This window comes from Mchenga conophoros, linkage group LG23, assembly GCF_057382185.1.
Source record: "Mchenga conophoros isolate Kocher_MC1m ecotype Shallow Benthic linkage group LG23, M_conophoros_male_GT1.1, whole genome shotgun sequence".
Taxonomy (NCBI): Eukaryota; Metazoa; Chordata; class Actinopteri; order Cichliformes; family Cichlidae; genus Mchenga; species Mchenga conophoros.
In genome coordinates, this window is record NC_140547.1 from 7899799 (window position 1) to 7920412 (window position 20614).

The 20614-nt window shown below is 41.2% G+C and overlaps 1 protein-coding gene across 2 annotated transcripts in view; it reads left to right on the forward strand.

Annotated features, from left to right (window-relative positions):
* Positions 1-17621, forward strand: part of plpp3 (phospholipid phosphatase 3) — a 28202-nt gene extending 10581 nt beyond the window's left edge. The window contains exons 2-7 of one of the 2 annotated variants that reach the window (XM_085263747.1): positions 1821-1975; positions 5456-5548; positions 6163-6350; positions 6449-6506; positions 9980-10156; positions 15535-17621. In XM_085263747.1, the coding sequence (XP_085119873.1) occupies positions 1821-1975; positions 5456-5548; positions 6163-6350; positions 6449-6506; positions 9980-10156; positions 15535-15663 (800 nt within the window). In that variant the 3' untranslated portion in view covers positions 15664-17621. Of the gene's footprint in view, positions 1-1820; positions 1976-2356; positions 2515-5455; positions 5549-6162; positions 6351-6448; positions 6507-9979; positions 10157-15534 lie in introns of both variants that reach the window. The other variant, XM_085263746.1, reaches the window with a different exon arrangement.
* The last annotated feature ends 2993 nt before the right edge of the window (positions 17622-20614 follow it).

A 20614-nucleotide genomic window follows, 5' to 3' on the forward strand; every position in this document is an offset into this window, starting at 1 on the left:
AAACCCCAGGAAAAACAGGGAATGCTGTGAGAGAAACCAGAAACTGATTTTTGGAAATGTTTTATTTTCTAGGCTGACTGTTTACCCAACACACCCCAGTTTATGCCTAGAGTTAACATGTGACGGTTCTCACTTTGTTTAAAGTATCTGTAGCCAAGTTCCCAGGCAGATTATGCTGAAAGTCTTGTATGAACAGAAACACGCTGGAATCTCCTCATCTTAAGTTGTGTTGATCGTCCCGCCCTGCCTTGCCTGGGCAATTCTGTGCTCACCCACATCTCCTTCTTCCTGTTTTATGCACAACATGGTTCTCAGACACCACTGTAGCCTGGGCTAGCCTTGTGTGGGCCCACCAGTGCCCTGATGAATTCTGCATGCTGTTTGTGCAGGTGTCTGCTTCAGTGACCATTACATCTGCTGACCTATGTTGACCAGTGGAAAGAGAGTCAATGAGAAAAAGAGCTTAATTCACACTAAAATCAGCTATAATAATACAAAAACGCTTTAAACTCTGCTGGCAAAATTTGTCTTCAGAGGAAGCAAAACAGCATAAAATCAAGAAAAAATGTTTTTTTCTTGACTGTAGCTATATTACATGGCTTAAACATATACACATTGATCTGGCGAGCACCTGAGACAACACTGTCTTCTTTTAGTTTCATTATGCAAGTCTGAAAGCTGAGTGTGCTTCTCTCGGAGGCATGCACAAGAATGTGTGTTTTGAGGTTTGCGTGAAGTTCATCTGAGTGCTGTGCTCCTCAGTACAGACCGGTAACATGATCTTCATCACCCATCACTGGCGAGAAGACAGCTGTGGCTCTCAGCAGCATTCATGAGTAGACCTGGATCTTAAACCAAAACATCAAAGGAAACCATGATGTGAGCTAACCACATGAACCACATGTGGGACTACTTTCTGAGCAGTCTGACATTGAATGTATATGTTGGTGTGTCTGGATGTGGGTCTTCAGGACACCTTCTTGTCTTGACTTCTCTCTATTTATGAGCAACTGTGAACACATAGCTCACATTTTGCATGAGAACATGTTCTTATGCAAAAAATGTTCCAGATTTGGGTGGGCTTTCTTTTGTTTTTCTTGGTATTCACACATTTTTAAATCCCTCAAAGAAGAATTTGAAAGTCCCAGCCAGCGTTTACACGCCTATATTTGTATTGCTTTGATTTGGAGATGTGTATTTCTTTTCCCCCTTGTCAGGAGTATATTAGTCCATGTGTGTGAGACTGGTTAGGAAAGCAGACATCAAAATGAATTTTTACTAATGGCTAATCATGGCCCTGCATTGTTATTAGTTGTGAAATTCTTTAGATTGTTATGGAGTGTTAAAGGAGTAGTACAAGAGGGATGTCCCAGAAATGTTTCTTTTTCTTTACTAGATATTTTGAAACTCTTTTCCCTAAAACTATGCAAACTTTATTGACAATATCCCCCTGTTGATTGGTTTCTTTCTTCTTTAATAATGAACCAATAGCCTTGAGTGTGAGTGTGTGTTTGCTCTGTGAGGAATGAGTGAAGCTACAGGATAAAGCTCAGTTCTCAATGGCCTGTTGTCGCACTGTCAACTAGAGCAGCAGGAGACAGTTTGTCGAGTAAACAGACTGTTTACTGTGAGCACACACACCTGTGAAAGGTTTTTGTCTTCTAATTTGTTTTCTAATGATACTTTCTCTTCAGCTTACAGGTAAGTAAACTGAGCTATGTGACAGTATGATTCCCCGTATTAGATGTGACTGTGAGTCAGCTCATGTATTTGCATAGGTTCATGCAGCTATCCATGTGTTTGTGTATGTCTGTGTGTAGCTATGCTGCCAGCCCTGGTACTCCATCGTACCGCTATTCGTCCTTACCACAGGGGGTTTTACTGCAGCGACTCCAGCCTGTACTACCCCTACAAGAGAAGCACCGTACCTTCCTCAGTCCTCATTTCTGTTGGCTTGACACTGCCTGCGGTGTCCGTAAGTCCATCCGACATAAAAAGCACTTGGCGATGGGAAACTCTGAAGGCGGAAATAGGAAGGGCTCGAGGTTTATGAAGGTGGCTGTGAAGGAGTGACTCTGCTACATAAGCTCTACCAAAGTTTAGATAGGCTTATATAACTTTTTTCTGAAGCTGCAAGTGCATCTGATTTTGGAAAACAGTCACTCCTTTGCTCTAAGCTGTCCATCTGACTTCCTTAAGCCCCAACCACTTCTGCTATCCCATGATCCCCAGTGCCGGCATGCTCCTTGTGCTCCCGCCGTTCTCTCCTGTTTGTGTCTGTGTAACTGACCTGGTGCTTTTATTATTTCTTTCTTCTCTCCCTCTTCCTGTCCTTCTCTCTTTGTGTCTTTTGTAGCTAGCCTGCCTTTCCTGATCATTGAGACTAGCACCATACAGCCGTACCAGCGCGGGTTTTACTGTTCGGACGAGTCCATCCGGTACCCGCGAAAAGAGGGAGAGACCATTAGTGATGCTGTGCTTTGTGGTGTTGGCATTCTTATTGGCATCTTCTCCGTAAGTCGATCTTTACACCTCCCTTGGTTTAATCCTTGTAAAACTCTTAGATACGTCATAGTAGGGTTACTCAATTGTGACAAAAATCATCATTATGGCTATTTTGGTTAACGTCGAGGTCTAAATTATTTAACTTTGGCTCTGGAAACATCATACATTTATTGACATTCCAAAAAGCAAAAGGTCTTATAGCTCAGTGGATTTTTAATCTATGAATATAGTTTAACTGAACTAAGATCTTCACTAAAGATCTTTGAAAGTAAAGAAAAATCAGATCGTCTGGACCGGATTAGCACCTTGGCCCTGTCACAAGTGGCTCTTCACATAGAGCCATAGGCAGCTATCAGAGACCAACGGAAGTTTCGCGCTGCTTCAGTATTGTAAATAGTAAATAGGCGGTATTCTCTTGTTAAGTCATAATCGTGCAGATTGTAGCTTCACAATGTCAACTGGAGAGCTAAGAACATACACCAGATGTCTCAAGGTGTGGATTCCTTCCTATGGAGCAAAATTGATATCCGGTTAATATCCCCAGTAAGTACAGAGATCGGTGGGGCTGCTTATTTATTGCAACAAATAATGCATTTTGGTCAATATTGGAATGAAGATTATATAAAGATGACTCATCAAAATATCTACATCTTTTAACACGGGATCTTCTTGAACTTGGTGGGGAGTGAGTCAGTGTTTTAGGTAGAGCAGACAGAAGCTGGATTTAAAGCATAAGACAAAAGAAAACGATCATTAAGAAACCAAAACGCATAGTCCCAAACCTAACATAGAGCCTTCATCAAATTTTTGTTTTTATCATGCAGTGTTATCTAAAATTCTCCAGTTTTTTCCTTTAAATGTGCTTTTTTGTTTCCCCCTCCATTCTATAATGCTTTCTTCTTAATACTTCATTCTTCAGGAGCTTTTTCCAAGCCATTTATAATGGCCTGCATTTTATTACTTTACTAAGTGAGTGAGTCAGTCGGTAGTGAGAGGCCCCCCAAGCGATATTAGGAAGTGTATGTTGGTGTATATGTGTGTTGATGCCTGCATGCCAAATACCAAAGAGATTTTATGAGCTCTTACTCCATTCTCATGGCTGACTCCGTGCCCTCTGTGCCCTGTACATTACTACTGGTAAATATGTCAGCGCTCTGTTCGCTACCACACTGGTAGCCTCGAGCGTCTCACTAGTTAGCAACAGCATGAAATTCCCATGACTGGAACCGTGCTCCAGAAAACGGGAATGGTTCTGGTGTTGTGCCAGCAGATTAGAGGGGGTCAAGTTTAGTGGAAACATGTTATAATGACTTGTGGTGGGGTGCATGACAATTACTGCCACGTGGTCAAGCTAAATGATCTTTACAGCCCCCAGACTCCTATGTGGCACAGCCCCCTCACAAGTTCCCAGACTGAAACATTGCTTCACTGTCGCCTCGGTGCCATCAACTTAGTGGGCGCCCACGCACGTACACGCTGGACCAGCTCAGCTCTTCTGCTTATTGGATCCAGGACCCTGTTCTTGTGTTAGTTAGCTCCCTCACATGTTCACGTGTGGGCAAAGCTGGCGTGTCTTACACAGCTGTATTCCATTAGTGGCGTCTACTGCCATGCCGACACCATTCCTGTAACACACGCGCTGTCTCCCATGCTGGCACAGGCACATGGATACGCATATATGCACATATATACATGCAGTGGTAGCAGATTCCACTTGGGTCTCTTGTTTATCTCTGTTGAAAGCAAAATCCCAATAGCCCTGCTGGTCAGACAGATTCATGTCTGGCAGACTCTGTTTCCACAGTTAGAAGTTATGAGTTACCATGCATAACGATGATCTAAAAAAAAAAAGATTAGATTCTCTGGGATACTCAGAGATGCTCTATACAAGCAGATATATAAACTAAGACAGGGGGTAGAAACAAGAGAAGAGATTTGAATGCTGGCAACAAAAATAAACAATTGTGGTCTGTATTAGCCTCCTGTGGTTTTAATCTCCACCTCTGATCTGAGTAATTCAATGACAATAGCACAGACAAACATACAGTACACCACCACGTTTATTTTGCCTGGCTGTGAGCTGAGCTGAGCACCTAATACCCAGAATAGATGTGTTTGTCAAGATTAACAGCACACACAAAGAGTACATGTACACAGTAAAAGAAGCTAATAATACGAGGGTACATTGTGTGGAAAGACTGCCATAGGCAGTGTGAATGTGTGCACATTCATCTGTGCACATAGTGCTGTTTACATTCACAATGTCTGCAGGCATAACGATGTGCAGGTAAATACTTTTTAAAGAAATTAATCAGAAGACTAAAGCCTTTTGTGGGAAGAAGAAGGAAAGAGCAACTGGTTTATTAGTCCAGGAACCCAGGTGGTACAGACTTATTGACATCTTTGTGCCTCAAGGCATGACTTGGCGCGCAAGCCCCTTCAGTATAGATGAGGTCTTTTCAATGGGCCTTACCTCTACTCAGCATTTCCTGGTTAGACTACCACAGGACTCACAATTAGCTCACTGGACTAAAGCTCCATAAAAAATTAAATAGATACCTGTTTTCCTTTTTCATTGACGTTCACTTTCTTTTTTTATTCTTTACATCCGACGTGGAAGACCGGATCATATCATTGAACCTTTGCTCACATTCACATCATATTCAAACTGCCTGAGGGAAAGGCAGGCCATGCTCATCTTTTATGTTTGTTTATGTGTGACTTTGCACCATTTATTGTCCTGTCTTTCCTGTCTGTTACATCCTTCATAATCTCTCTGTTACTTCAACCTGGAATTGAGTTAGATTTCCTGCATGATAACTCAAAAGTTACAATTTTATTGCATGGTTTTATGTGTCTGAAACTAATGTAGTGCTGTTTGATTCGGCAACGTCTTAAAAAAATTGTAATGAGTGTTGTGTGCTGTATCTGAAAAAAATGTTCCTTTTAGATTGTGATTGGAGAATGCTACAGGATTCACCAGCTGCACCAAGGAACAAAGTCATTTGTGGGGAATCCCTACGTTGCAGCTCTCTACAAGCAGGTCAGCTCTGCATCTGACTGGCATCATACGTGTTCTAATAATTTCTTACATAGTAAAGCATTTTTTTAAACATCTCAATTTTATTGCCAAACCTAACATTGTATGTATGTAATTTTTATGTAAGGCACATAGTCGACTGTAAATTCTAATAACAGCTATTGAATGTTTTGAAGGAACTAAAACATTATCTCAAAAGTGGGATAGGAAACATGTTTTTTGCATCAACACAAAAAAATATTATAAACCTTCAGTGCAATATAACTGAAGTGATATGAGACCTTTCTGTGGTCTCTGGACCAGCCTCTTGAGGAAGTCAAAAACAGTACTGAGTGTAGTGAATTACTCAGAAGACATAATTAGTAACAGCTGTTAAAATCTGTTAGCGATACAACGTTTACATCAGCCACAAAATTTTTGGTCTTAGAATAGCATGCTACATTTTAAAAACTCATATCCTGTGTACGATAAATCTGCCAGCATTATTGTTTTAGGTACTTGTGCTGTGTAAGTGTAGAAGTCTTAAAACCATAGCAACAGTAATGGAGACAGTTCTTATCTAACAATCAGTTACAGTCATCTGCTTTATCTAATCACTGTTGTGTGTCATCTTGCAGATAGGTGTGTTTCTCTTTGGCTGCGCCATCAGCCAGTCATTCACAGACATTGCCAAGGTGTCTGTAGGTCGGATGAGACCCCACTTCTTAGATGTTTGCAGACCAAATTTCTCCACTATTAACTGTTCATTGGGGTACATCACCAACTATACCTGCACTGGGGAAGAGAGTGAAGTACAGGAAGCTAGGTTTGTGTAAACAACGATGCACACACAGTATGAACAGAATATAATATGTTTATTAATGTACTCCTTCAGAGTTTAAAAGTTACGGTTTCTCTCCACAGGAAATCCTTCTTCTCAGGACATGCCTCGTTTTCGTTATTCACCATGCTCTACCTGTGTGTAAGTAACCATCAAGCTCTGATATTCTAACATTCATGCAGGCACACATATGCTGACAATCAGAGAAACAATGATTTGCACATAGATGGAGTTATGGAAACAAGGCTGGGCTCTGATTAGGGGATTTACTGCTTGAAGAAAGAGAAAAACATTGTTCTTATCCACTGCTCCACCTCCTCTTCTTCATCTCCTCACTCATTTTTATACTCTTTTTTTTAATTCCTTGGGGAGAAGGATGGATGCACTCCACCTGTTTTCTTCAAAACAGTTGCATGCATACTTCCTGTTCTCACTCATCCCTTTCCACATCTTTCTCTCAGTCCACCTGTTGTGGGTGTCTGGTAGGGTTTAGCACCCCAGAGGCATTTCAAGCTACACACACACACGAACACACATCCCAATCATCTCCCTTTCTTCCTTTGTTTACAGACCACAAATTTTAATGTCCCTTGTATGCTACAGGGATTTAAGAATAGAGTCAGTGTTTTGGATTTGGCTGGCCTGGTTACCAGGTGGTCTTGGTTCTCAGAGTGAAGACACTTGAATATCCCATGTATTATAGTGGATTGCAGTGCAGTGCAGTGAGAGGTTGCTGTGGGTATTTCCCAGCCTCTGGGTGAACCTACAGCTGCACTCTGGTCAGACGAAGGAAAAGAACTGCATAAAACGCAGGGGGAAAGTAGCAAGGGAATGGAGATGTGCTGCATCCAGACCACACAGTGACACACTAGTCAAAGACCAATGTTCCAGCTGTGGTAAACTCAGGACTGCCAGCATCAGTCCAAATATGAATGGAGTTGAAAAGAGGCAGAACAGCTTGTAGTTGATGTTTTTGAATACAAAACCGTCCTGAAACAAAGACCACAAAGTAGGCCCACGCAGTGGTAAAAGGAAACTGCTGCTTTTCCACTCAAAGAAGTCCCCTCTTGAAGTCTGCCTAAATATGCATTCTTGTAGACGTCACTAAGAGCCAAACTCTAAATTAAAACCAAAGGAATATGAAGAATATAGAAGTTTGACAGTTGAGGACACGTGGTAGCTAATAAGAATTAATGTCAGGGATTAATACTCAATACTTAAAACAATTAAATAAATAGAATATAAATAGAAGATGGAACAGCTTCATATGCAAATGTTGCTTTTTGCACAACCGTTCTAGTGAAAATAGGTTATCAAGGCTGCCTTTTTCCTCATCAAAGCCTCTAGTGGCATACATATTTCTTTTTTTTGGTGCTTTCGCTCACTCATCGCTTTCCACTTTGAAAGTGTCATTTCCACATTGGGGCTGCCACCTCGTCCTCTTTCTCACAACCTCAATTCATCTGCTAATTGGCATTTAGTGAAGTTGAAGCACTTAATTTCCTGACAAGCATGCCTCAGTGCTGCATCTCTGACTGATGTGGTTTGAGCTGTGCCTTAACAGCATCATAGGCTTCAGAGACAGCACACCCATAACTGGCGCAGACCACATGGCATGCTGTTCAGCAACACCACAGCCACAGAAAACAAGCATATGCGTGCATTTGTGTGTGCCACTGAACTATCTTTTGTTTTGGCTAATGCACACTCAACATCTGCGTATTCTCAGAATGAGAAAACGAAGTGTTTGCGTGAGTTAGTTGTGACTATACGATATCTCACTGTTTCTGGGCCAGAATGCATGTTGGTGGTTAAATAAAAGACAATATTTGTATTCAAGTTAAAAATGGCTCTAACCACAGCTGTGTTAATGTGCCACAACATGGTGTGAACCAAAAGAAAAGAGGAGAATGGGGCACGCATGTAAAGCGAGACCTTGCTTTCTAATTCTTTCTCACTTTGTTGTGTTTGTTCATGTTTTTTTTAATTTAACATTCACTCTGAATTGGTGCAAGAGGGACAAGGCGAGAAGATCTTACTGGATTCCTTTAGAAACCACCAGACTTTGTGTCGCTTTTGGCTCCATCTGTCATGGGAATTTATTCCTTTTGTTGTGTTTTGTTGGTATTTTCCTCATATCTAACTAGTCAAGACAAATTCTGGGAACAAGACTCGGTTAAAAAGGCAGAGGTCATGTTGGATTTAAAGAGGAGACACTGAACTTTATTTTAGATGATCATGAATGCTCTGACATGCTTTGTGTGACTTAGTGTGTTGAACCAGGCTTGGACTGGCTTATTTGGGTTACCTCAGTGTGTTCGAATTAGATATGGGCACACTGACTGGTAGGTTGTAATATCTCATGTTTTGACTAAGTTCAAGTTTTCATTATTGTTCCCACATCCTTCATTAAAACTTTGTTAAACTGAAAAGGTTCACAGGCTGTGCAAAGTTGTTTTTTTTTTTTAGCTAGGTTTCATTCATAGGTGCATTACGTCAGTCAAAAGCTCTTATCAGTAGTTCTAACTCACTACCTGACAACCATTGTATAGGAAGCCTGAAGTCTAAACATCCCTGCCAGCGAGGAGGAGAACAAGAACAGAAGGGATGGGAGGGATCGTTTCCTCAGCTATCGTAAGGATAAGAACAATGATAGGGTGTCGTAGAGGAAATGTGAGAGAGCTTTATGTCCACACCTACCAGGGCTAGTGGTTGGGGGTTGCAGGCCGGCACTGTCTGCAGGAATTGTTAGACTGACTGATTATAGGACACAAGTATGGAGGTCTAGGCTGGGTAGACCTTGGCTGAGGCTCGCCCTCCCAGGCCCTCTGTCTCTGGTTGTGAGAGACAGGAAGTCAGGGGTATGAGTGGTGGAGAAACACAGGATGTCTGAGGAACCTGGGCTGACCTCACCGCTGTGCATGTTAAGTGGATAAAAAAAGAGCAAGAGCGTGTATGACTTTGCTCTTGTGTAAGTGACTGAAAGTGGCCTTGGATTTCGTTTTTCCTGTTTTGGTTCTCCCCTGTCTTCATCATGACCCAGAAAATGGGCTGCAGGCGGAGTGTAAGGGGGTGCATCCGTTTTGTCTTCTGTTTGCACTATAAGAGGGTAAAGAGTTCATCCCAAGTGTTGAAGCATGCATGGCATGGTATGTATATATATATGCGTGTGTGTGTGTGTGTGTATTTGTGTGTGTGTGTGTTCAGTGGCATACTGTGGTTGTATTGTTTTTACAGCTGGGATCTTGAACCATGAATCAGTCATGTCCGGGTCTCATGCAGTCAAGTGTGTGTGTTTCAGAAGACAGTATGTATTTCTCTACGGATCTGGCAAGCGCCTGCCCACTTTGAGTCAGTCTAGACCTCTCAGACAGTAATAATATACACACACAGACACCACAGGTGCAGGGTTATAAAGGCAGCGTTTAGTGTCTTTTATGAAAACTAGTCAGGTGTGTGTGAGGGTTTATTACTGCCTTCTGATAATTTAGGTTATATGTTTTACACCAAATACACAGAACATTTTCTATTTGTCGAAGGGAATTTATGTCAGAGCATGTGCACAGTTTTGCATATTAAATTTGGTTCTTCTCTTCTCTCCTCCTTGCTTCCAGTTCTACATACAGTCCAGGTTTACATGGCGTGGCGCTCGTCTCCTCCGCCCATTGCTCCAGTTCACTTTGCTGATGATGGCTTTCTACACTGGCCTATCACGCGTGTCCGACCACAAGCACCACCCGACCGATGTCCTGGCAGGATTTGTGCAGGGAGCCCTGGTGGCCTACTGCATAGTGAGTTCACACAACACCACACAATACATTCAAACGATTTGAGACATACGAGAAATGCAACATAATTAGAAACAGGGAGAGTGTCTGACATTTACACCTTTTCTATAACTGATCATTGTGGATCCTACAACCAAAGCAGTCTTCAAATAAAGTTTGCCTCAACTTATCTTCCTTATTCCACTTTTTCTTCTCTCTGCTTTTGGTAAAAGGAGAAACGGAGCAGGCAATGAAGTGAGGACAATCTGATTCCCTTTAATGAATAACACATTGCTTGGAGCCAAGCCCTAGTTAAGAAGTGTGTTCGTGAGTGTGTGTGTTGGAGTGAATCTTTGCCTCTTGGTGGTATTCCATACTCTACAGCCATTCTTGCTACTTTAGTGACATATTGTCACAGGAGTTGCCAGATGATTTTCATAACCCTCGTCATTACACTAAGCTAGATGGAGCCAAGGAAAATGGAATTTGGGTCAAGAAGAAAAAAAAAAGGGGGGGGGGGTGTGTAAAAAGAAAAAGAGAGAGAGGGGAGGGGAGAGAGGATTAGCCTTTGAAACAGGAATGAGGCTGTTAATTATTTGGGTTTTTTATTTGGTGGCTCTGGTTCTATCAGCACAGCAGGACTCAGCTAAACTCTGCTGCCTGTGGCAAAAATACAGACGTGAACACACACGCGCACGCACACACTTACCTTTCGACAGGATCCAAATCATCAAAGTGGAAAGTTAGGTTCATAAGATTGAGCAAGACCTCAGTAGTGGCGCCTAGCAGACCTTGGCAGAGCTAAAATGTACAAAGACACTCACACAAACACACACAGAGAATAACACACAGTCCTTCAATACCTGGATTAGAATTCATGAGCAGAAACCAGCAAGTAAAACAATAACTGTAATGGCCTGGTGAAACCAGTTCTCCTCCAGCTGGGAGCAGCCTTCTGACGACATCAGCCTTGACAAGTAAAGAAATTATGTTTTTTAGAAATATACGCATTGAACTCTGAATTGGCAAATTTGGGGGAGGAGTGAAGGGAGGAAAGTGACTAGAGAAGAGCCTTGTCTGACATCTTGGCTTGGGATGAGCATGGGTTTAATCCAACTCAACTATCCTACAAACTTTCTGCTTTTGCATGAAGAGAGACAGCTTAATCCAGACGTACAGACACATTATTCATGTCCATATACTTACAACACATATAATGTACACACACACACACACACACACACATGCGCACACAGTCAAACCCCTGCCGATTAAGGCAGTGAGGTTACTTTTACAATCCGTGACGCCTCTTCTGATTTGCCAGGTTTTAGTAGAAACACACATCTGTGAGTACTTTACTTCAGCGCTTTCTGCCTCTCAGTAAGCAGTGGAGCAGAAAGCGCCTGATAGGAGATGAGTGGAGGCAGGACAGAGAAGATGTAAAGCCTGTGTGGCTTTCAGATGCCAGCAGAAAGTTTTAAGATCTTTAGATTCTAAGTAAGAAACTACACAAGTTTAATCATTTTTTGTAAATGTAAAATGAAGAATAATCATGATGAAGAAGGTAAAAGAATTTAGGAGTTTCATGGTATGCAGTCCATTAATCCAGTCTGAACCTTTCAACATGAAAATGTGATTTTCCAGTCACTTCATGATACGCAAAGGTCTGACTTGATGAAGTGAAGAAAAAATGAGACGAATTAGTGGATTTTCTTGCTAGTCTGTTATACTGTTATACTGTGAAACAGCATCTTCCTTTCCAAATAAATTTAGCTGACTCACTGCAAAGATGTGTGTTGTGCCGGGACGTTATTGTTATGGGCTACAGTTAATTCTTTCATCGCTGTGCACCCCCACTGATTGCCGGTAAATGAACAATTCAAATGTTTATGGACACATTCAGATGTAGTGATGTGTTATACTGTGGCTTTGTAGACTTTACTTTGTGCTTTACTGTAAGTAAAGTGCTGCTTTAAACCCTGTTGTCTGTGCACACAGATAAAGTCTCTGAGTTAAATACACCCATAGTTTTTAAAAATACCACAACAGGAAGTATTACTGTCTCACCTGGTACTTACTATAAGACACAGTGACCCAGTTTTCAATATGAATTGTAATAAAGGTCAAGGTGACTGAATCCAACAAGAACCAGCTGTGATGAGGAAGGAAGAAGGGGGCAGCGTTTATTTGTTTTTCTAAGTTCGTTGTCATTTGCGAAAAGGCGTCAGGTCAGGCATAAAACTCCCCCCGAAAAAACAAACCAAGGCGCTCAGAGAGCGAAGCAGTCTTTGTGTGGTCCCGATGAACTCATATAGAAACAGGAAGTAAACAGATATAACCTAAATGTAAATTTGGAATTCTATTTGTGCCACCAGATAGCCTACACTGTAATTTTTATCTGTTCAGGGACATTTACAGTAAGATACGTGCTTGAAGTGTGAGACGATGCCATTGACTGATAACATTCTTAGAATTATGCAGTTGTATAATAGCTGTAGCTGCTCCTCCGAACTCTTCTGGTGTAAATGGAAAATGTGTGGTTATAATATAATTAAAGTTGATTTCATGTGCATGCAAACTAATAAAAAACATTTTATATATGTCAGGTTCTTCTAAGTAATAGAAGACACTGACTTAGCTAACTTCCTGTGTGACTCTGCTTTTAACTGTGTGTAAAGATATGCGATTAAAAGTACAAAAGTTTTTTTTTTATGCAGTTGTCACGAAAAAACACCAAACTGCTGTGTATGCACTATACAGCACAATGGGGCTAGATGCTTTAGGTGCATTAGTGTATATTATGCAAAGGAAGTGGTGTGGTCATGATAAGCCTTCCAACAGGGTAGGTCAAGGTCAAGTGTGATTGGTCTTGAATCATGTAGCAACAGGGCCTGATGTAGCTGGCCATGAGAAATCCCCATGATAAGTATGGAAAGTTTCCCATATCTCTGAGTCACCTCAGCTGTATGGCCGCATATCCATTAACACTCTATGAGTCATAGCATTTATAATATGGCATTTAAGACACAGTGCCCAAACCAACTGTTGTATACACCAAGGGCCATTTAAAGTCCATGAAAGCACCCATCTGTTATGAAGGTGTCATTCTACATATCGCCCTTCTATCAAATGTCGCTAAGTGTCCTTATAGTCTGGAAATATCAAGCTTAAATAGCGGAGAATGGGACACTTTTTGTTTTATAAATAGATCAGTGACTGCATGTCAAGTATTTTGGGCAGAAAACCCAGATGAACACTAAACTGGCTACTGTTTGTCCCTTGAGACAATTTCCATATGACAGCATCATTTCCAATCCATGTAAAATCCCTGAGGGAAATATTCATTTTATTTCCTTGTACTGCTGGTTCCCAGTAAAGGTTCCCTTTTACATAGTTTAGTGTTGATGGGAGCTTCTCCCCCCTGGACTCCATCGCACAGGCCATTCACTCGGCCCGGACTGGCATCATGGAAGGAAAAGCTGCTGTACCTGCCAATTATGTGTGTGTGCTTTCATGTATTTGTGTGTGTTAGTCCACAGCTGAAGCCAGTTTTGCTCATGACTGACCTCTGCTCCGTGTAAGTGGAAACGGTAATCCACTGATACAGTGGGCTAGAGTTTCCATGGGCCCACTTCCTGTCCACTCTTGCCCCATTTTCCTGTTTGGCATATGATGTCATTGTGATCTTATGTAAAGCTTTTTTTCTTATTTTTTTTCTCCTTTCCTTTATTCACCACCAAATTAGTTTTTTGTTTTTTTGTTTTTTTTTAAATCCCTCCTATATTAGAGTGAGCAATACTAAGATCACTTCCTTCAGTCAGATTACTCAGTGTTGCCAGTCTGGGACTGAACATGGTGGAGGAAATGCAGAAGGGAGTTCCTTGTCACTAAAAAGTATCAAGATTACAGATGCTTTTTAACCACAAAGGGCATTCCTCATCCAACAAAAAAGAAAAAACCTGGGTTTAGGAGCAGATCATCTTCTAGCCGATGCCCACATTGCATTCTGCAGATACCCCTGACTTCTCATTGGGACATCAAGATATAATGCAAAATTCACTTTAACATTTCTCAAGAACATCCCGCCCATAAGAAAATACATGTGCATGTTAATATTCTTGTATCGAGCATAGATTGTATGTAGTCACTGGTTCGAGAACACCTCTTTTGAAGACTTGATTTCAAGAATGAAAGGATGTAGTTCTAAGGTGCATACATAGACTGTATGCGTGCACTGCACAGACATAGATACCTGCTAATTCAGCTAAGTTACATGCAAACTAAATACTAGAATTTCAGTCTCCAAAACTGGAGCCTTGAACTCAAATGAAAATAGAAAGCACCAGAATAACAAACACAGTCAAGAGGTTCAGTTTGGAGGCTTGAATTAGCTGTGATAAAGCTTAAAGACAGCTAGGGACCTGGATAGCACCCTACCTGTCACTCAAATGTCTCAGCACTAGTGGTACACAACTTTAGCACTTAAAATTTTTAAGCTAGTGGGTTATAAAAGCAATTTTTCCTTGTAAAGTTTTGAAAAGCTACAGGTACTTTTTTTGGTAAAAATCTGTCTTTTACCCTGTGGCTGGTTGTTTGACAGTAGCATGATGATGTGTGCGGGGATTGATATGCTTTATTTTTCTACTTGGGATGATGCCACTTGTCACAGAACTAGAACTAGAAGTAACCAGTCCCCACTGAAGCAATTGTTTATGACCAGAATAAACATTTATATTTATATCCAGCTTCCGGTCAGCATGTGATCAGAGTAGATGTAGGAATGAGCTGCTCGCGTGAATTTTAACAGCCTTTTCCTTAATTTCACCCCTCCAACTGCCACTTTAAAGTCGCCCATCTCCACATCTCCATGACTTTTCCCCTCTTAGCCTGTTTGTGTCCATGTCTTTAAACCTTCTATCAGGATAATATATTTATGGAGTGTCACAAAAGTGGAATAGTCAGCCAAACTAGAATAATTTGAACAGCTTTGTAATAAATACAGTCTACCAGCATCACACTTTTTCAGATATCTACAAGCCAGACCGTTTATTCATTCCCATATTTCAAGCTCAGGTCCTGTACCAGAATCTACACTTTTAGAAACTATTCTACAACTTAATCCGACCAATAGAGGGCTGACTTCTCTGCTGTACAATAAAATGTAATACTTCACACATATCTTGGAATCAGACATCCTTGAAATGCCTCTGTAAGACTGACTAAAGCATAGTCAAATCAAATGAGATAAGTTAAACACGGTATATGTAAATTAAAACAGTAACTTGGCTGTCCTTCACTGTGTGCCATTTGCATTAAACCAGCACTGCGAAACTTTTTTTTGCACACAATCCAATCTTTGTTTAGTTCTCTTTTCACATCTTATCTCACTTTGTGTCCACCAGGTGTTCTATGTGTCAGACCTGTTCAAGCCAAGGGTGAAGCCGGCCACACCCCCGCCCTCCCCGATTAAGAAGGAGCTGCTCCCTTCATCTGACATCATTGAGAGAAACAACCACCACAACATGGTGTGAGGGAGCCCACATCGTCTTGTGACTGAGGAGCCAATCGCAGCACTGCTCACCTCCCATCGGACAGTAGAATGTAGCGACAAGAGACAATTGCTGCTTGTTGAATGGCATCCTCCGCCCTTTTGCAGTGCCCCAGCTGGAGGCACTTTGTGGACTAGGGTATCAGATTTGAGATTTGCACTTCAGAGTCCACTCTCACTATCCAGACTTATTATTTACTATAACTACTAATCAGCATTTGAGCCCATCCTTTTGAGCACAAAAAAAAAAAAAGAATTGGAAGCTGAAAGACAAAATTAATTAAGAAGATGATAACTTGATAGACAGAGCTAAGGGTGGAAAAAAAGGCAAACCCCCTGCCTAGGGAGAGAGGGATTTCCAGTGAAGCTTCCTCCCCAAACTCTCTGTGGCCTTGGAACAGCAAAGGAAAACAACTTCCTTACCTAAGGGAAGGAAATTACTGCAATAATTAGCAGCGTAGAAATGATAACAATATAGAAAAATATAACTTATAGCACTGTTTTAACTCCATTGTCCATTATCACCACTTGCTGCCTGAGATGTCTGTCTGAAAAGATCTTGATCATGCTGACATAATGAGACAGAAATATTGACTCCGAGAAGCAAAACAAACCCAGGTTGGTAGTTTCATACTAGACTTCATATGTGGGGGAAACATAGTTTTCATAATAGAAACTCTGTATCTACAGTCCACTGTATGGATCACACACTGATCTTAGTAGGCCTTTATAACAGGCTACAGAGGAGTCCTTTTATTTCAAATCTTAGGCCCTGGAAAGTCAGGCCCTCTGACCTCATTGACCTCTGTCTCCAGATCAGCACATCAAGCTTTTTTTAGTGGATTTCAGAGTGGCCCAAGCCCGGGATGTTGCATTTTTGAGAGTTAGATGAAGTAAAGGGGGTTAAATTCTATGGAAGGATGGGGGCAGACCTCACAGCACCCGCCTGCCTGTACAAAAGGCGTGGCTGTGCCACCACTTCTTGGTGATGGGGCTATTCTCTGTAGCTTCCTAAACCAGAAGGTGATAGGTGGGTGGAATGAAAGGGTGTGGTCTGTTACCATGCACAGAGGGTGATTTACAGCAAAGCTGGCACATTATTTTGGGATGATTTGGGCTCTTTCCGCTGGCAGGGAGGGGCTCTCACCCACTCAATCACTCATTGGCAGTGGATGTCTGTCTCTCAAAGTGTGTGTGCGAGTGTTTGCATGTGCGTGTGCATTCTTATCTTGGTATGCTCGTGCTTGTTGTCAGTGTGATTGCGTGTGTTCGTTTGAATGTGCCCTGTGAAAAGGAGCCCCCTCTTGATAAACTGTGTCAAATGACAAGCGTGAATGTGTTCCACTGTATGTCTGAGAGCAGGTGAGTTATAAAAACTGTGGATCTAATATTTTTATTCTCTGCTAAGAAGCATCTTTAACCTTGTATGTTTATAGCCTGTCCTGTGTAATCACTAACAGTTGTACAGTACAGCATACAGAAGTCCTTTTTATTTACAGCCAACTCAGATATCCTCCAACAACACACTCCGCCATGTTGCACATCTTTCTCATTGTATAGTCCGTCCTATCATTTTACTCTCTCTTTTTTATAAATATATAAATAATGTATAGATCACTAAAATTAACCCTGTAAGATATTGTTTCTTAACATGTTTAGATATATCCACTATACAGACCTGTGTTCTTTACAAAATGCTGCTTAAAAGCATCGATTGACAGATTTTTGTATTTAGATAAATAAACTATTGTAGATTGTAATAGTTACATTTGTAATATGCTAAAAAATACACCCCCTACTTGTATTAAAATTCATAGTATTTTTGTATTGTCTTGTCCTCTTTTGTACAAAATAAATAGCAGTAATGGTGTTTTTTCTGCTATATGTACTTTGCTTTATTACATGTGCTTTTCAATAAAAAAAACAGCTCATATGAACACACTTTTGGAGTTTGGTATGTTTTCCCTGACAGATGGATTTGATGTTTTTTTTTTTTTAATTTGAAATTGGCAGTTCACAAGGCTTGCCATTTAGGATCTGCCCAGACTGAGTCATCTGGCCATCCTCAAGTTCTTACACCTGCCAATTTCTCCTGCATCCATCATAGGCAACTATGTGAGTCAGCTGTTCCATTATTTCCTGATGTATCCCAGAACTGGACATTCACTAGACTATAAACTAAAATTATGTAAAGATTTGGGTCACCATGTGCATTTCAGAGAGGCCAGCCATGAGAAAAGAAGCTGTTGAAGTGTTAATTTGTCAGTGAAAACACATTTAGAGGAAGACTCGTCTCAGGGGGTAGAACAGATTATCTACTAATCAGAAGATTGGTGGTTCGATCCCTGGCCCTCCACTCCATGTACTTAAGTGTACAAGATGCTGAACCCCAAATTACTTCCAAGACATCTATGGGAGTATGAGGCTTGTAGTAGTGGCTGCTTGGTTACAGTATAAAGGTGCTATATAAGTACAAGTCAGGAGCAATTCATGTAATATATAATAATAGTGAATGACACTGATAATGAGTAGTTTAACCAAGAATTAGTTTATTGATTTTGATATGAATTGCCTTAAACTGCAGTCCTGCTACATGAATTATAGCTGATCTCAATGCCAGCACACATAAGCTGATACCCATCTGTCCCTATAATTGGAAAATCTGATATTTAATTGCTTGAATTGCCTCACAATGCTGTGATTGCAGCCATCCCCCAACTCTCTGTGACTTCATAATGTCACTTTTATTTACTGCAAATAGTATTTCACCACCAATTTAGGTATTGCTCATCAATGCTGGTGCACAGTAAGACAGTGACTCACCTTTAAGGTTATACTCAGTATCTTCCATTGGCCCACTTTCTTTTGCCAATAACTCTGCATGAATGCAGGCACAACATAAAAATGCACGCTGAGAAAAGGCCGAAGAAGTGCTTGTGAGTTCATGACCTCAGAGGCTGGCGTCATCAAGTGCGTGTGCGTGTCTGTGTTTATTCCAAAGCAAAAAGAGAAAAGAGTAGAGCAGAACACTGTGTGCTTTTGACAGAAGAAATATGTGTTTAATGCAAAGGCTACAGATTTCTTCATGCACAACATGGCCAACAAACAAAACAAGAAAGAAAGAAAGTGCATAACTGGTGCTTAAATGAGACCAAAGTGTTGAAAAGCAATTATTCAGAGCCATCACTTGACTGATGTCATCATTATTGTGGCATGCATTTCCCCCCCTCAGTGTCTTGTAAAGTATTGTCTTACAGCTGGTCTGAGGTCAGTTGTAAAGAATATAGCACCAAATGGATACTGCTGGTGAACAGCTGGTAGACCTGGGGTCAGCCATGCATGGCTGTAATAGTAGAGCGCCTGCTGCTGAGGCGAAGAGGCCCATGTTGTGGTCGTGTTTGGCAGCAGCAGAGCAGAACTGCAGAACTGGCAGAGGGCTGTCACAGGGAGGCCAAGGCATTACACAGATCTGTACCTCTCTCTCAGTGTGCTGGGTGTGTGTCACCATGGCAAGCTGTAGTACATCCTTCTTGCTCTGTTTACTTTTACTTATTACTCATGTTTTACTCATGTTTTACATGAACAATAAGTAAGTGCTTTTTACTCTTGTTTTACTTGAGTAAGTAATCACTGATACGCCCACTCTCCTCTAAAACGCGAACAATTCTGTATCACTGTTGGAACGTCAAACCCTTTTGGTAATGTTGACATTGTAACTCTTGTTAAATGGATTACGTCTTCCTCTGTGGGCTGAGAAATATCTCCACCCAATGTCTTATAAAAGCTTTTCACAACCTAATTTGGATAAACTCAATAATGTGTGGTGGCTGTATTAAAAACAAGGCTTTTTCCCCCTCCACCGTTTCCAAAAGGTTTATACTTCAATGATGCACAGATTTCAGCATCGATACAGGGAATTATGAAAAATGATGGAATATGAAACCTGTTTGAGTTATAAAGCTAATTAGACTATATTTGGATACACTTGGATGTGGAGAATAAGAGTTATTTGCTTGCCAGGAGCAAGTTAGCTTTGTTCTGCACTGCTGGACCTTGTTAGAAATTCCAGCGTAATTGAAGTGGAGAACCTTTCCTTTATAACAGATTGGTAACATATGCAAGCACATGCAGTATACTGAATGACTAAAAGAAGACATCACGCACTGAAAGCAGTTTACTGGTAGGTAAAGTAAGGCAGCAATGTGAGAGAAATCATTTTCAATTTATAATTGTGAACCAGAATGTGTAAAAGTGGTTATAGTGGCTTTCTACTGGTTATCCAAAGCAGGGCTTACTAACAGACTTCTTTTCTTGCAATCAAGTGGTCACAGTCAAAATGCCCTGAGCAAAATGGCCACTGACACACATGATATAAAAAGCATCACATCACAACAAGAGCGCTACTGTAGGTGGCTTTGGTTTGGTTTGAATGTTTCAAGAGAGTGTGTGAGGGCGATGGAGCAGAGCTGCGGTGAGGGTGGTACCTCCAGGAGTGCCTTGAGCAAGCTTGGAGCTCAGAGGGTCTTTTCTCTGCAGGGAACTGAGTCCGGGGAAACACACGAGCTGACCGGCCAAAGAAGAGCGACCTGGGCAACACTTCCCTGAGGTAAATGTAAAGGACTCCCCGCAGCCAAATGTTTACACTGAGGCAGTGTCTGTTTTGCAGGTTTTAAGCACACGTGAGGCGTGTAGACATAATATAACACACCCATAGGGGAAACTATAAGAAAGAATAAAAAAGAGAAAGGGCTAAGAGTTTTTACTGCACTGAGTTGAAAATGATTATTGGAATACTTACCTGCCTCCAAAAATTCTGAAACATAAGAAAATGAATGACAGTACATTAGCAACAACATTCTTTTTTACCTGCCAGTCCTGCGCTTCAGTGCCAGAGACAGCTTCTCATAACAAATATCTCCTAACCCCCCCCCCCC